Source organism: Echinops telfairi, unplaced genomic scaffold (assembly GCF_000313985.2).
Source record: "Echinops telfairi isolate 266 unplaced genomic scaffold, ASM31398v2 ScPeMD7_1;HRSCAF=3_0, whole genome shotgun sequence".
In the NCBI taxonomy this organism is placed as follows: domain Eukaryota; kingdom Metazoa; phylum Chordata; class Mammalia; order Afrosoricida; family Tenrecidae; genus Echinops; species Echinops telfairi.
In genome coordinates this window covers 35573883-35591479 of record NW_022103896.1, presented here as the reverse complement: position 1 = coordinate 35591479, position 17597 = coordinate 35573883, and the positions used below count along the sequence as shown (strand labels likewise).

General features: G+C 44.6%; 1 protein-coding gene across 1 annotated transcript in view; it reads left to right on the top strand.

Moving 5' to 3' along the window:
* Positions 1-1441, top strand: part of DCAF13 (DDB1 and CUL4 associated factor 13) — a 30285-nt gene extending 28844 nt beyond the window's left edge. Inside the window, exon 11 of the mRNA XM_004697446.2 lies at positions 787-1441. Within this exon, the coding sequence (XP_004697503.1) occupies positions 787-874 (88 nt within the window). The 3' untranslated portion in view covers positions 875-1441. The remainder of the gene's footprint in view (positions 1-786) is intronic.
* The last annotated feature ends 16156 nt before the right edge of the window (positions 1442-17597 follow it).

Genomic DNA, 17597 nt, shown 5'->3' with positions numbered 1-17597 from the left:
AGGCTGGTGTGCTTCTTCCATGTGGGCTTTGTTGCTTCTGAGCTAGATGGCCGCTTGTTTATCTTCAAGCTTTTAAGACCGCAGATGCTATATCTTTTGATAGCCAGGCACCATCAGCTTTCTTCACCACATTTGCTTATATACCCATTTTGTCTTCAGCAATCGTGTCAGGAAGGTGAGCATCATGGAATGTCAGATTGTTAAAACAAAGTGTTCTTATGTTGGAGTGAGTCAAGGCCCAATGTCCAGCTGCAACCTTAATTCTTAACATATAGATATGAGTACATAGTTCTATTCCCCTCTCTTTATATATATATTTACATATGTACATGCCTGTATTTAGGCCTCTATAAATGTCCTTTGCCGCCTGGTTCTTTCTTTTATTTCCTTTTACTTTCCTCTCGTCCCACCATCAGGTTCGGCCTTCATTCCAGTTTAGTAATTCCTCACTGCTACATTGCCCTTGATTAAGCCCGCCTAGGCATCGTACGCCCTGCCCTCCCTTCTATTGATTTTAGTTCACTTGTTCATTTTGAAATTTCTTAATGACTGACTTGTTGTTAAATTTAGCAAAGGACATTGATATGTCCTGGGATATGAGCAATTTAATAAGTAATAATCATTCCTACTCACTTTTTATTTACCCTCATTTTGAAAATGTTTTTGTCCCTCCAGTAAGCCAATTTCTGGGGGAAGAAATGGTTTGTTATTTTTTCTGGTAAATTATTTTCTTAGGATGATTTTGCATTAACTTGCTTATGTTTTGTCTATTCTCTTTCTTTGTAGGGAAGTGAATCGGCGTAAGCATAGCAAGCCTGGATCTGTGCCCATTGTACCCGAGAAGAAGAAGCACATCGTGGCCGTTGTGAAGTAGAATTTGGTACTCCTGTCAGTCTTGGTATCTAAGGGGCCTGTTCTGCTGTGACAGGTGGGCTCCACAAATAAGAGTGCTGGCTCCCGTTGAATGACGAGCACTTAGCTTTTGTGTAAAGCTTTATCAGTGCTCCCTTTGGCTTCCTTGCGAGATTATCCTTAAAGGTACCTAGGTGCTAGGACCAGCGAACGAACGTTCTTCCTCATCCTGCTTTCACCTTTCGTTGGAGAATACAACATTTGCAAGCCCACTTCATTTTCGCTGTTAGGAATTAGGATTTTATTTTCTCTGACCTTTTGTGGTTGACACTGCGCATTTAAATTCACACTCGAGACCAAGCATCTTTGCTCCCCTCGTGGCAGCTTGGGTAGACTGCCGTGATTCTGCCTTTGATTTCATATAACTTTTAGAAGTAACTCAGTACTTTTTTCAACTGAGATTATTGTGTGTGCTTATTTATTTGGGGGCTTTTCGAGACTTTAAAGGGGATCATGACTGACCTGCATTTATGTAACTTTGACAAGTCCAGATAATAAAACCTCTTTTTTCTTCGTGTTGAGGTTTTGATCAGTGTCTGATACAGTTTCTCTTTACCGTCACTGGCATGGTTTTTATATGTTTGTTTGTTATAAGATTAAGTAAGGATCACTGAGGGATGCACTTGAGTAAGTGCTCAACTGCTAGCTAAAAAGGTGGTGATGCTATCCCTGTCAGGACTCCTCGGAAGACAAGCCTGGAGATCTGAATCTGCAAGGTCACAGCCAGTGAACTCTCCACAGAGCAGTTCTCTGCCGCTGGGTCTCCCTCCCTCAGAGTTGACAGCAGAGCACGCCGTAGGACCAGCCAGACTTCAGTATAAAAACATGTAGGCCATAGTTTAGGAAGTTTTAAGAAAAGAATGTGATAAAGAGCAACTATTGCCTAGGATACATATATTTATTGTAAAAAGATAAACAAGTGCACAGGAATGACAGAACACAATCTGGAGAGTAGGAGGAAGATTCAGGGTGAGCGCAAAGGGACTTCATCGCTGTTTTGTTGGTAAGGGTCCAAGTCTTAAGCTGGGTATACAGTCCCTTAGTTTTCATACTACGTTCTCTTAAAACAGAAGCGATCACTGTAACCCTGTGGGGATCAATTTTTAATCCCAGTAATCTATTACAGCGCTTAAATTTCTGAGTAGCTGTATCTTGAGGATTTCTAATGCTGAATTGTAACCTGTTAACTCTCTTAATGAGTCTCATAATCTTGAGCATTGTCATTAAGTTCTTTGTGGATCATCAAACACAAGAGTGCCATGGGAGGGACAGTTGTGGGGGTGGGGGTTAAGATTGGAGAAGGGAGACACCCCTGACCTTTGCCTCATAGGAATTTGGCCTTGGGCTAATGTTGAGTTTAAAGTCAAAGGAAGTGGAATGCCACCCCCCACATCATTCTGACAATGTTCTCTGTCAACTAGGCTCCTCCACTGCTAGTCCAGGACAGCACATTTCCTGGCTGCCACTGCCCCCTTTTGTACCATGATCACTTTGGCTTTAATATCTATTGGAACAGCTGAATAGGAAATCTCACATGGCTTCATAGGTGCACAGGAAATCTTTACTTGGCCTGAACTTAATCTTAGTGAAAGTGCATTTCATTGCAAAGTGCTACTCAAATATTAGTCATAATTAGTATTCATAACTGTCATGGGATTGGAAGGGAACACGAGAAAGGAGCCAAGCTTAGTACTTCGCATATAGTGCTTAATAAATAATTGTTGACATGAAAAAAACTTAAACATGTCTTCCTGATAGAATATTTTCTGATGATTTTAGTTACACTATTTGATGACTTAACCCTCTCCCCTAACTCTTGTCATCCTAACCATGGGGAATGTGGAATCTCCCTTTTTTAAAGGCAAGTTTAAAATGTAATTTGCCTGAAATAAAGTAATATTTTGTCCAAGGACAAGAGTAAAAGTTTGACTCAGTTTTTAATGAATGATAAAAATGTTTATTGAACAACTAACCCTAAAGTTGGTCGTTCCAACACACTCGGTGCCTTGCAAGATAGGCCTGGTAATCTGCCCTTGGATGGTCACAGCTTTGAAAACTGCAGAGCAGCCGTCAGCTGCTTGAGTCGGAACCACTAGAGCAGCACACCTGGGCTCACCCCGAGTCAGAATCAGCAGCCACTGACAATAACAGATACCAAAAGGTTTCTTTGATAAAGCCAAACTGATTAAATTTCTGCTTCTGTCTTCTCATGCTATTGAACGCTGCATCTTAAGCGGGTAAAATGACTTCCATGGAAATATTCACATGCTCTTTGTCATCCATCCCATACCCCATTTAATTGAAATACGCTAATGGAAAACATTCACATCCGTAAAAATTGTCACATATTTAAAATGAGACCAAATACCATTCTGGTTTATAACTATTGTGTTGAAGAGGAATCTATAAAAGTTTTATTTCTCAACCATGGTTTATCTTTCATTAACTTAACAAAACAGATCTTGTGCTTCTTTGAAAAACAAAAACAAAACCCAATGCTGGAGTTAATTCCAGCTTGGCTTCTCTGGAGAACTGAGCAGAGCGGGCCCAGTGTTGGCAAGGCTGTGCTCCTGCAGCAGGCTCACAGCTCTTTCCTGCGGAGGCCGGTGAGTTCCCCTGCAGCCTCCCAGCGAGCTGCTGACTGCTCAGCCCCTCAACCCAGCACCCCCAGGGCTTGAGGGGCTGCCTACAGGGGAATTTAAATGAGGGGGAGAGTCAGGACGGGGTTCTTGGCTATTCACAGTTGCCTGACCACTTTTCACAGTTTTGATGTGGTGTAAGTGAAAAAGGATGAGGATTATACCAAGGTTCCAGTTCATACATGCTGAGGTTTGTCCCAAGCAACACCTGTTTGAGAACATGCCTCCAGATAAGTTCTTTCAGACAGACTGTCTTAGTCTCGGGTGCCTTCAAAAGAAAAGGTCTCAAAACTGCTTCCAAGGGGGATATTTTGGGCTAGTTCAAAGCAGAAGTTAGCTCAGAAAGCTAGGGAAACAGTGTTGAGATCTTAAAGGGATAATTTTGGTAGATTAATCTTCTTGAGGAACTCGGGAGCTTATGAAGAAATTTTACGGAAATTGAAAACTGCAGTTGATGGGAAGTTGTGCCGAAGAATGTGTTGTGTCTCCGCCGCCCCTCCCCCACCACCACCACCACCACCACCCTGCCCCCATCTTAACAATGTACCAGCTCTTCCTTTGAGGGGAGCAAGGGCTGACCTAGATTTCCTGGGAAACCTTACTCCCCCACTGCCCCAGTCTTGCCCCTTCAGACTTTTTGTTCCCCAAACCCAATGAATAAAACACGTTATGAACCCCACTCAAGGATTCCCAAGCTGCTGTTTTGACGTGGTTTCAACGGAAGAGGGCTGCTGGGTTCTTTGGGGAAGGACTAGAGAGTGAAACACCAGCTTAAGGCTAGAGACCTGGGCACTGGGCTTCACATTTTGATACTTTTCCTTAGCATAGGTCTCCCTGATTTCGTAGCAGCACTTTGTAACTTGCTACCTTTTTGCCGTCATTCTTGTTGATTTCCCTTGACGCTGTAGAGCCGAGGAATGGCAAGCCGAATGGTCTGAGCTTACCGCCCTGTAGGACTGTGTTCTCAACTCAAAGCAATAGAATGACAAGCATTTTTTTTAAAGCAATTTAAAGTGACATTAAATACACTTAAGAAACACTTCTCGCATGTGGAAGGGCGATCACTTTAGATAGGAGCTTTGGCATGCACTGAAGAATTTCTTTTCCTTTAAAATGCTCACAGAAGAGTCAGGGTTCCCAACTCTAGCCCCCATTTGATTACCTGGGAGCAGGGCTTTTTCAAACAACCTGAAAAGTAGGACTAGAGGAATTGGGATTGGGGGTAAAGTCCCAAACCTGCAATGCCCTGAAGACGACTCGCTTGGTGAGAGTGAAGAGGACTTGGAGCGCGTACTGAGGAAGACAGACTCCAGCCTTCAGTGTGGATGACGCCTCAAAAAGCCTCACAACTGGACCAGTAACTAACACCATTGTAAATAGAAAATATTGAAGGTGATCAAGGATTTCATTTGGCTTAGATCCACAATCAGTGCCCCTGGAAGCAGCAGTCAAGAGATCAAATGAATTAACTGCACCGAGCAAATCTGCAAAGGGCTTCTTTAGAGTGTTGAAACGTCAAAAATGTCACTTTCAGGATTCAAATGCCTCTGACACCATCCATGGTGTTTTTAATCTATTTTTATTAAAATATCGTTTGATTGGGGGCTCTTACAGCTCTTAGAATAATCCATACATCAATCGCATCAAGCACATTTATATTTATACATACGTTGCCATCACAATTTTCTAAACATTTACTTTCTATTGAGTCCTTGGCATCAGTCCCGTACCCCCACATCCTCCACCCCCGTCCATGGTGTATGTAATTGCCTAGTTAATACTTGTACAGAAGCTGGACAATGGGTAAGGAAAACGGAGATCAACTGATGCCTTGGAACTAAGCTTTTGGTGAAGAGTGTTGCATAGGTCACGCCCCACCCGAACAAGCAACTGTGTCTTAGAAGACGTACACCCAGAATGCTCCTCAGAAGTGAGGATGGTGCGATTTTGTCTCATATACTTTGACGTGTTAGCAGGAGGGACCAGTCCCTGGGAAAGGATTCATTGTTAGGTGCCTTGGAGCCAGTTCTGATTCACAGTGGCCCTACATACGACCGAATGAACACTGCCTGGTCATGTGCCATCCTCACAATTGCTCCTATGCTTGAGCTCATTGTAGTCACTGTGCCAATCCATGTTGTCGAAGGCTTCCTCTTTTTCACTGCCCTGTTACGTTACCAAGCATGATGTCCTTTTCCAGGGACTGGTCTCCCCCCACAACATGTCCCAAGTACATGAGACTAAATACCACCATCCTTGCTTGCAAGGAGCCTTCTGGTTGTCTACTTCTCTAAAACAGATTTGTTCTTTTGGCAGTCCATGGTACTTTTAATATTCTTGGCCAACACCAGAGTTGAGATGCATCAAATTCTTCTTCAGTTTTCCCCGGTCAGTTTCCAACTTTCACAGGCATATGAGGCAGTTAAAGATAGCATGGCTTGGATCCGGCACACCTTGAACCTCGAAGTAGCATCCTTGCTTTCAACTCTAAAGAGGTCCTTGTGCAGCAGATTTACCCAACGCAATGCATCCTTTGGTCTCTTGACTGCTGTTTCCATGAGCATTGATTGTGGATCCAAGCAAGATGAACTCCTTGACCGCCTCAACCTTTTCTCCATTTATCATGATGCTACCTATTGTCCAGTTGTGAGGATTCTGATGGTCTTCACATTGAGTTCTAATCAATACTGAAGGGTGCAATCCTTGATTTTCATCGAGTGCTTCCAGGCCTCACTTCCAGCAAGCAATGTGTGGTAAAGTAGGAGGTCAGGTGGGATCCAGTGATAACGGAGCCGTAACAATGGACTCAAACATTGGAATGATGGTGAAGATGGTGTCAGAGTGAGCAATGTTCTGTGAGATGTGAGGTCATAATGAGCCAGAAACAAGTCCTGGGCACCAAAGAACAGCAGCGTTTTCACCATCAGTCCAGCGATTCTCAATCCACTCATCAGGTTCTGCGGTGTGCACTTTTGTCCCCCAGTGGATGGACATGTGACAATAGCTACAAGTGTTTTTGATTATCCCAACTTGGAGACAGGAATGGGAACATGCTTCTGGTATCTCGGGAGCAAAGGATGTTGTGAAACACCCCACAACATTCAAGACAATCCCCCAACAAGGAATTACATGCCCCCAAATCTCCCCCCATAGTGCCATTGTGGAGAAACTCTATTTTAGTCAGATTTAAACAAGCCACCATAGAAATAACCGGGATTTTTAAAAGCAAATTTCAAAACTGCAAATTTTGAACAGTTGATAACTCGGGAAGGGGAGAACAATCCAGGAAAAATTTCATATCTAGCAATTAGCTCCCCTCACCAGCAGTGAGCAGGAGTCTAACGTTGGAACACACATGGTCTTACAGCTCCCTGCAAAGTAAGCCCAGTCACTTAAGCCAATTTCCCAGTGATTTAAACAGTAGAAAGGAGGTTAATTTTTCTTGTCCTCTCTTCACCATTTGATATGATTGTTGTTTTTGTTGTTGTTGCTTTCTTGCCCATAATCTCAGGATCTAAAATCTGACTGCACTGTCGCCTGGTAAAGCATCAATCTATGAATCACCTAAAAAGAGGGGCAACCACACGGTGGCGTTTGCCTGATGTCTCCCACTGGCTGTTGTGCAGCTCTGGCTCAAAGGAAATACCACCTGCTGAGTCACAGGTACTACAACCTGCTGTTTCCATAGTGATGTCTGCGTGAAGTGCACACAACAGAACCTGACTAGTTAGACACATGCGCAATTTCCTGCAATTTGGACCTTTTGCTAATCTAGAAATGGGTGGGTGAGTTGGGACATTTGAAGCACAGCTTTACTCAGCAGAATTGTTAGGTAGACTAGCATAGGGCTGGGGGTGTCCATTAACGCATGCCCAGAGGGCCAAGCTACGGGAACAAAGGAGTGGCGCACTGCACATGCTCAGAGGTTCATGTTTCCCGCCGGCAGGCATGGGTGTGCTCTGAGCCTGGATTGGCCCACCTAGGCCAGGTAAATTCAATTCAGCCAATGGGGTCGATCAGGGGTCGTCCACCAACGCCTCCCCGTGGAATCCTTGAAAAGGCAGGAGCCGGGAGAACTTTGGGACGATTTTGCGTGACACGGAGCAACTTCCAGCCAGGCTGCATCTTCGGGAGGAGTCCTATGGGTGCCGTGTAAACCTGAAACTTCTAACCCTCATAAAACTCACTTGGATCACGAACCAGGCTTCGGCGTGAATTCTTTCTCGCACGGAGCCAAGGACCGAGATACAGATCTAGCTCCAGAGAGATCTAACAGAATCTTTGGGGATAAGATGCACCCATGTCGAAAGAAATGGAGTTGTTAGGTTAGCACCTGGAAGGAGGAAGGAGGGGGTGGTGGGAAAGGGTTACCCCCGCGAATCTAGAGACATGCGCCCCTCGAAGAAGTTACATGAAGCATCCTCATTTATCATCCTACCTATTCACTGCTACAACTGTTCCCTTTGATGGGATAAGAGGAGGCAGACTGCTGCTCAACCTATTCTTTTATGATCCCCACTCATCTTATTTTCAGGGGAGAAAAAAGGAAGGGGAAAGGATAATTTCCCCTCCATCACTTTTTTATGTGGACATGATGTCCTTTCTTCCCTGTCTTGCTGACTGGCCTGCTGCCTGCTTTCCTCCCTCCCTTGTCTTCTTGTTCTCCGTAAGTGTTTACAACTACCCACGAGAGCAGAGGGTTGATTTGCGTTCAGATTGATGTAATAGCCATCGACCAAGGAGACTTTAGGATTGTGTCACAGACAAGAGACAATAAGCAACATTCGTGGTCAGCTTGGGGGCACTGAACAACGAATCTAAAATTGGTTGCAAGCCTGTCTATACCTGTGATGTACCCAGGGCTTCCCAAACCAAGCCCACTGCCACTGAGTCGATTCCAACTCACCGGGCTCTGTTGGGGGTCTCCGAGGCTGTCAATCTTCATGGGAGCAGACAGCCTCACTTTTCTCCCTAGGAAGCGGCTGTGGGGTTGCACCGCTTGCCTTGAGGTGAGAGTACATGGCGTGCCCACCAGGGCTCTTGAGCGGGGATGTAAACCCGGTGAGTAGCTTCTTGCTGGGAGGAATTTTAAAGTAAGGGAGCCGTGTTTTCCCAATCTGTGGGTTGGAGGGCACCTCCCCTAGTGCTGAAGGAGAATGCATTTCAAGGTAAAAATTAGGTGTGCCTCGAGCCCTTTCTTTGCCTTGTGAGCATTGTCAGGGACAAGAAACTCTCAATGAATGAAGGCATAATTTGTTGAATAAGCATTTTTTCATTTGGTTGTCAACATTGACTGAGCTCCAGCTGTGTGTGTGTGTGTGTGTGTGTGTGTGTGTAGTCAGAAGCAGTGCTGACTTTGTGACAGGATCGTCAACATTGACTGAGCTCCAGCTGTGTGTGTGTGTGTGTGTGTGTGTGTGTGTGTGTGTGTGTGTGTGTAGTCAGAAGCAGTGCTGACTTTGTGACAGGATCGTCAACATTGACTGAGCTCCAGCTGTGTGTGTGTGTGTGTGTGTGTGTAGTCAGAAGCACTGAAACCAATGTTGATTTTGAAGACATGCATTAGGTGCTCCGTCCCCCGCGTTTCATCTTCTGCATTGCCTCTGAGTGACATGCCACCCACAGACACAGACCCGCCCAAGACAGACGGGAGTTTAAGGACACAGAGTTCCTAATCATAGTAAACAACGGCATTACCAGCTAATGGGGATTGAGCAGTCACAACACTGCAAATGCTTTGCATGCACATAATTTAAATTACGTTTAATTCTCATAAGAACCCTAAAAGGAAGGCCCTATTATTATCCATATTTAGTCTTTGTACTCTGCACTCAATCTTTAAAGGGCTCTAAAAGCACAGCTTGCCAGGAGAGAAGCACGCAAACAAGTGCTTGCAGTACATTATGATGCCTTAGCAGAACCGCTAGAGCAGCTCTCCAGAGAGCAAGCCCCAACTTCCTGCTGGGGAAGCAAGAAGCTCTCCAGAGGGGAGCAATGTTTGTCAAACGCCAGCTTATGAGACGGCGGGCTGCATGGCTGAGTGGACATAGTCTGGGATCCCTCATTCAGACACGTCACTATTAAGGACATTGCTCTGCGATCAGAAACGTCTTACCCTCGGCTGTAAAGGCAAAAAAACAAATAAAATAGAGACGATCTCAAGGTAGATAGAGGAATTATGGGACATAATTTCGTTATGTTCTAAATGTCCGTGGATCAGAAAATATATGATCTCTCTGCAGGGCAGAGGGCAGAAAGTGGGTGGTGAGTGGTCACGAGAAGAGGGGTGTGCGATTGGAGGCGTGAGGCAAAGCAGAGTGTGCTGCAGGTCCTGGTGCACAAGCCCCAGCCAGACCAGCCAGACTGCCAGCAGGTGCACACGGGGTGTCTGCGCACACACAAGGAGCGAAGAAAGATTGACAGAAAAAGGAGGGCATCACTTGTACTTTTAGGGCCACCTTTAAAAATATACCCAAATGATCTCATGACTCCAACCCAATCCCTCTCATGCGTCTTATCCTAAGTTAATACCTCTTGACTGTAACCAAAGGCAAAAGATTAAAAATATAAGGGCTGGTTGAGTAAATACATTGATCGAAATACAGTGTAGCGTTGCTGACATCAGATGGATCTTAGCTGAAAGCAGAGAACACCAGAAAGATATTTACTTGTGTTTTATTGACTCTACTAAGACATTCAACTGTGGGGACCATAACAAACTATGAATAGCTTCGGAAATCCCAGAACACTTCATTGTGCTCATGTGGAACCCCTTGGTGGATCAAGAGGCAGTTGGGAAAACAGAACAAAGGAATACTGCATAGTTTACAATCAGGAGAGGTGGGCTTCAGGGTTTCATCCTCTCACCATATTTATTCAATCTGGCTGCTGAGCAAATCATCCGAAAGGCTGAATTCTATGAAGAAAATGGAAACCAGACTGGAGGAAAGCTTATTAACGACCTTCAATACGCAGAAGCAACCGTGCTTGCTGAAAGCGAGGAGGACTTAAGCACTTGCTGATGAAGAGCAAAGGGTTCCGCCTTCAGTGTGGAGGACAACTCAATGTCAAGAAAACCAGAATCCTCACGACCTGACCAACGGGGAGCATCATGACAAACGGGGGAAAGATTGCAGTTGTCAAGGATTTCATCTTACTTGGATCCACAATCAATGCTCATGCAAGCAGCAGTCTAGAGATCAAAGGGCACATTGCACCGGGTAAATCTGCTGCACAAGATGTCCTTAAAGTGTTGAAAAGCAAGGATGTTATTTTGACAACTAAGGTGTGCCTGATCCAAACCATGCTGTTTTTTTTAGCCATGCTATTTTTAAGTGCCTCATATGCACATGAAAGTTGCAAGCTGAATCAGGAAGGCTGAAGAAGAATCGATGCATTTGAACTATGGCGGTGGCAAAGAATAGTGAATGCACCACAGACTGTCAAAAGAACAAACAAATCGGTCTTGGAAGAAGTCCGGCCAGGATGCTCCTTAGAGAAAAGGATGCCGAGACTTCGTCTCGCGTACTTGGGACATGGAAACGGACATCATGCTTGGTAAAGTAACAGGGCAGTGACAAAGAAGACCCCTGGCAAGGTGGGTGGACACAGTGGGGGCAACAACGGACTCAAACCCAAGAACAATTGTGAGGCTGGCACAGGACGGTGCAGTGTTTGATTCTGCTCTGCGTGGGGTCCTTTTGAATCAGCACTGACTGGTTGGCACCTAACAACAACAACAACATTGTTGTCAGCAAAAGGTCATTTCCTTGTCAGGAACAGTATTTTGTAGTAGGCAGTCCAAGAAATTGATGGGGAAGAATATCACAGAAAGTCAATGCCAGACACCATTGGGCAGCCATGAGGAAGTGAAGTCCCTTATACATCAACTCCGGAGCCCTGGTGGCATCCACGTTGGACTGGATGGCAGTTTGAAACTACCAGCTCTTGTGGGAGGAAGACCAGACCTTCTGCTCCCGTGAAGAGTCAGAGGAATGGAAACCCGTCAGGCCAGTTCTCCAGGCTTACTATACGGCAGAATCAACTCAATGGCCATGGCTTTGTTTGGTTTTATGCATCTACTCTGTGCGTATTCTACCAACGGGTGACTTCTCCTTGCTTACAATTGCTAATTTTCCACATCTTTACTTTTTTCTGTCCCCCAAACAGCTGTCCCAGTCAACCTACTGTGGGTTTCCCATGCCCCATTTATTGACCACTTACCTCCGGGACTTTCCATTACGTTATTCTTCGAGGAAAGAAACTCTCCTTAGTTTGGATCATCTGTTGGGGGCAGTCTTTTGCGGCCATCACGTCAGACGCCCTGGGTAGCAGCCTGTCGTGCCCATCCTTTTGAGCATGTGGCAGAACAAGCACTGTGCGTGGAATGTCTCCAGAATGAGCTGTGGCTAAGCAAGCCTCCTAAATGCCTAGTGATCAAAGCAAAGAACCAGAGCCTATCAGTACTTTGATATGGCAAAAAGAGGTGAAGAAAACGAGACAGCTCAGGAGCAGGCAGGTGACCCCCAAGATGATGAGAGGGCACAGAAAGAAGAGCTGGATGTCAGCACTCGTCCATTTTCTCTCTCTGTTTTCCTGAGTTCTCAATCCTGGGTTTCCTGAAGGTCATTCTCAAACACCCTTCGAGGCTCCATTTTGCCTCTGTTGTGGCTCCTGGGGGAGGCAGTGGTGCTTGCAATTCATTTAGGTCCCCTAGACCCTCAGAGTCCCCCCAGGTTTGGATTGGCTTGCTCCTGAATGCTGCACTTCTCCCTGTGACTCTCCCCTGAGCTCTGGTGGGGAGCAGTGCAGGGGAGCCCTAACAAAACCAGTAGCTGTCAACTTGACTGACTCATGGCAGCCCTGTGCGTGTCCTATCAGAGCTATGCACCATAGTGTTTTCAAAGGCTGGTTTTTTGGAAGCAGATCAAAAGGCCTTACTTCTCAGAGAAAAACAACATCATATTACTTACAAAATATTACTTTGAAAGTAGCAACAATAATATCAACATCTAAATTCCCAACAAGAACAGTGGAAGCCAGAATATAATAGCATTTCATAGTTAAAGTGAGGACGGAAAAAGAACTGCCAACCTGGAACTCTTTACCCAGTGAAAATAAAAGTGGTTTTCAGAGAAACAAGCACTTAAGGAATGTCTCACTGGCAAGCCTGCACTAAAATCTATCTCGAGATGGTTCTCCAAGGAGGGAAAGGCCTTGTTTTTTGAGGTGCCTCTGGGTAAGCTCCAGGCCTGCTCTGTTGTACAGTGGGTACTAGTCTGGTTCATAAAGTGAGCTAGTTCTCAGAAAACTTCCTTTTGTCCTTCGACCAATCACCAGTGAGCCCCTGGATCTTAGCGGAGTGTGTTCAACCTTTGGCACTGCTAAGACCAGTGGCATCTTAAGCAGCCACTGCAGCACCTCATGTGCAAGGCCTTTAGCAAGAGCTCCCGGCTTCTTGCTGAGGCCCCAGCACAATTTACACCTGAGAGGAACACAAACTTTGCAGATTCATAAATACCCGAAGGGGAATTTCATCTTCACCGTAGCAGGGACAAAACCGGAGCTCTGTACAGAGGTGTTGTTTTCTTGCTAACATGTTCAGGGTGCCTGTTCTGGTTGTTTTAAAATCATTTGAGTTGGCTTCAACACCCTGAACTTCTGTAGGAAGAAATTTATTTCCCTAAGGACTCCTTAATCAAACACATTGACATTCAAGACTGCTGTGCAAACTTTCCCTGAAGCATCAGAAAGGAGAGGGCATAGAAATCCAAATATGAAGTTTGGGACAATGATGGGTCCCTCACAGCCATTGTTCTCAGTATTTAAAATTTTATTTGGATTTACTTGTGTTGTTATGATAGGATATAAAATACTCAACATAAAGTTTTCTGTCTCAAATATAGCAAGTAAGTAACTAGAACAAGACTGAGTCTAGATTCAATTCTAAAAGGAAATAGGTCAGGAAATTAACTTGTAAAAAGCAATCTTGTTAATGAGATTCTTTGCAGGTGAAATGTGAAGCTTTGAATGCGTTACCCATTCTGACTTATAATGAATGAATTCAATTTCCATTGTAATGAAGACATTTCCTATTCATCTAGCTGGGACTTCCAAAGCACTCTCACTGATTTTATGAAGAAATAAGGAAGTAAAGTATTTCCTAGAGGAAGTCCGAGGGAGCTTCAAAAAGTTCCTGGAAAAATTTCATTATCTTTTCATTTCAATTCCCCGTGAACTTTTTGGACGCTATCTTGAATAGACATAGTTTAAGCTAAATTTCTTAGTCATGTTTTGCTTAAATGAGAACAAATAACATAGAAGAAACTAATTACTTCCCATTTATTTTTGGCCATAATATACCAATTATGCATATCGCATGTGAGTGTAGGCAAAATCCTTAGCCTCTCCGGAACTCGGTCACATTGTTTGTAAAATAGGCCTCTGTACAGAGCTGAGGGATTCTAATATAATGTCACCTGCTGAGCCAGTAGCAGTCTTAGCAAAGATGTTTGCTTCAAGATCTCAGAAACTCAGTGAAACCAAAGTTCAAGGTAGGCTTGGATGATGTTTGGCATCCTGGTGGTACAATAGGAAACACTTGGCTACTGATCAAAAGGTTTGCAGTTCAAATCCACCAGTTGTTCCATGGGAGAAAAGACCTGGTTGTCCGTTCCAAGAAAGACGCAGCCTAGGAGACCTGGGGTACGTCTACTCTGTCATGCAGGGTCACTATGAGGCGGAAGGGACTAGATAGAAGTGACTACAGTAAGAGGCAGTATTTGCTATTGGAGTGTGCTACTAGAGGTAAATCTTGGGCAGAATTCATTTGCTACCCTTTCAACCATTCCTAAAATCTGTCACTAAAAGTCTACCCTTCCATTCAAATAATAGCTTAATAAATGATTGTAAACAGCATGCCATGGACACTCCTCCTTTTCCTGGTTGCCCACTGTGGTAGTTATATCACCTGTTGTCAATTTGAGAGGATTAAGAGTGAAGGGGTGGAGTTTAGCTATCCATGAAGTCGCAGCTTGATGGCCTCATTTGGAGGCACCAAGGAGATAAATAGCTCACTGGAGGTAGGACGCAGGCTGACTCCCTGGGAGACATTGCAGCTGACAAGACACATGGAACTATGCTAGTGCCCTGAGCTGGAGGACTCACCTGGAGACCACTGCCAGCACTGAGATGCTTCCACCACCACTGGATCCACAAGACTTCTCACCCACTGGCCTGTGATCTTCCTGCATTCGACATCATTGCATGTGTTTCGTGAGTCTGAAGAGAATTTTATAGATTGGTATTGGACCTATGGGGCTAATATTGGACTTATAGACTTGATCTGGACTGGGCTGGGATGTTTTCTTAATTTACAATTACTCTCTCTATAAAGCTCTTTCTTCTATACATGTGAGTCTCCCTGGATTTGTTTCTCTAGTCTACCCGGACTACCATACCCACCATCCGTTTTGATGACATCCTCCTAAGTGATAGGCCCCCATTCTCTAATGCGCAAAGCCAATGGGATAATCCTGGCCCAAGCCTTGAAGCTGCAGTTAGCGAGGCCTCCTGCGCGGCAGTTTGGCATTGGTACATGATGGTGCCTCCAGCCACAGCTGAGCTTGCAGTGGCAGTGCTAGCCATTGAGGCATTCCTAACAGACCATTCCTATAGTGGGAATTTGGCCTGGTTCCTGCTGCCCAATGTTTTCTGGCTCCGATCTAATTTCTAGCCTCAGAGTCCCGTCTTCCTATCTAATCTACAGCTGTCCTATTCCTTTCCAACAAATTCCTTTTCTGCTGAAGTTAGCAAGAGTCCGTTTCCGTCGTCGCTATAACCAAGAACAAGCTTGTACCCTCGGGCCAATTAATTCATTAGGAAATTACCTCTTCGTAATTACATTGGAAAAGGTTCTCATTTATTAGCCGCTCTTAAGAAAAATTTCTTTCTTGAGAATTAGTTTTCTTTAAAAATGAAAAATCATGGAGTGGGCAACCAGTAAAGAATGGTGAACTCTATACAATGTTGACCTGGTCTTTCACAATGAACTTCCTTCTCTTCTGGTTTGGATAGTGTCGTGGTGAGTTTATGTCAACTTGGGCTAAGCCATGGGATTGCTTATGTGCTGCTGAGGTGATTATGACTCTGTAGAGTTTGCGAGGCTGTGGGATCAGACTGTCACATCTTTCTCCTTCAGAGAACCTGGGTGTCCGATTAGTAACTAAGTATTAAACCACCGCTCCACCAGGCTCCTGAGCGAGCTCAGAGGAACCATCTGCCATCAAGTGCATTCGGACTCATAGAACTGCTCCTTGAGGTTTCCAAGACTAAAGTGTTTTGGGAGCAGACAGCCTCATGTTTCTCCCATGGAGCAGCTGGTGGGTTTGAACTGCTGATTTTGTGGGTTGCAGCTTAATTCTAAACCCTTGATGTTGCCGGGGCTTCTCAGGTAGGCACCTAGTTTTTAATTGGACATGAATCCAGGCGATGCTATTGAAAGTGTTTGTTGATGTGGTTAACCCCTCAAACTCTCCCTACCATCAAGTCAACCCTGATTCATACACCCCTCGTGTGGGTTCCTGAGGCGTCACTGTTTATGTGAGTAGAAAGCCCAGTGTTTCTCCTAAGGAGCTGCTGGTGGTCTTGAACTGCTGACCATGAGGATAGCAGCCCACCATGTAACCACTACACCAGGGGTGCTCCCCCGTGAACTCCTTTACTTCACTTTCAAAGATTACCCTTTGCAATGTGGATGGGATCTCATCCCATCAGTTGAAGCCTTTAAAAGCAAAAACTAAGTTTTCCCAATAAACAAAATTTTGGCTCAAGATTGCTAACTCCTACCTGGAATTCCAGCTTTCGTACCTGCCTTAAAAATTCCAGACTCAAGGTTGTAGCATCAACTTCTGTCTTAGTTTTCAGCCTACTGGTTTAGCCTGCAGATTTCAGACTTGCCATTTCCCACGGTTACACGAGTCAATTTTTAAAAATAAATGCCCAGTAGGGGGATTGCTGGGTCATATGGTAGCACAATTTCCATCTATTTTAGATATCGCCAAATTGATTTCCACAGTGGCTGTACATATCCACAGGTCCACCAGCAGTAGATGAGAATTCCTATCTCACCACAGCCCCTTCAACACTTGCTACTTTCTAAGTTTTTGAATTGGGCTGTCTTTGAGGGTGTTAAGTGATATCTCATAGTTGCTTTAATTTGCATTTCTCTTATGGCTAATGATGGGGAAGATTTTCTCGTGTTTATTGGCCATTCGGATTTCCGCCCTTGTGAAGCTTCTGTTCAGGCCCTTTGCCCACCTCCTCAATGGGCTATTAGTGTTTTTCTTATTGTAGGCTAGCAGAGTATTGTAGATTTTAGTAATAAGGCCTTTGTCTGACATGTCATTGCTAAAGATGTTTTCCCAGTCTGTGGGCTCTCTTGGTGAATTCTTTCGATGTGCACAGGTGTTTTATCTTCAGCATATCCCACTTGTCTTGCTTATCTTAAGATCATTTATCTTCTCTCAACTCTTTCCAACCCACTCACATTTCTGCCACTGATTCACTGATTAGCGCCAGTTGTCCAAACCATGGGGAATCTTATGTCCCCACTCACCTGTGATGGCTTGTGTGATGCTGGAAGATATGGCATTGGTATTTCACCTACCAGCAAGGGCACACATATGGACTGGTTTCAACAAAGCTTTCAGACGAAGAACAGACTAGGAAGAAGGAATAAGCTCTCCTATACAGGTTTCTTAGCCTGGGATGCTGAGAGATTTGCCACTGAACCCTGGGTAAGTAGTAGCAGAATATTGTCTGCTGTCGTCTGATACTGTGTCAGAAGATGAGCCACTCAGGTTGGAAGGCACTCAAAATATGACTGGGAAAGAGGTATCTTCTCAAAGCAAGTAGCCCTTAAGGAGGTGAATGGAGCAAAGCTTTCAGATCTCCTTTTGCTGATGGATCATGACTCAAAATGATAAGAAACAGTTGCAAATAACTAATATTCATAATCAGAAAATGACCTGTAAAAGTCTGAATCTA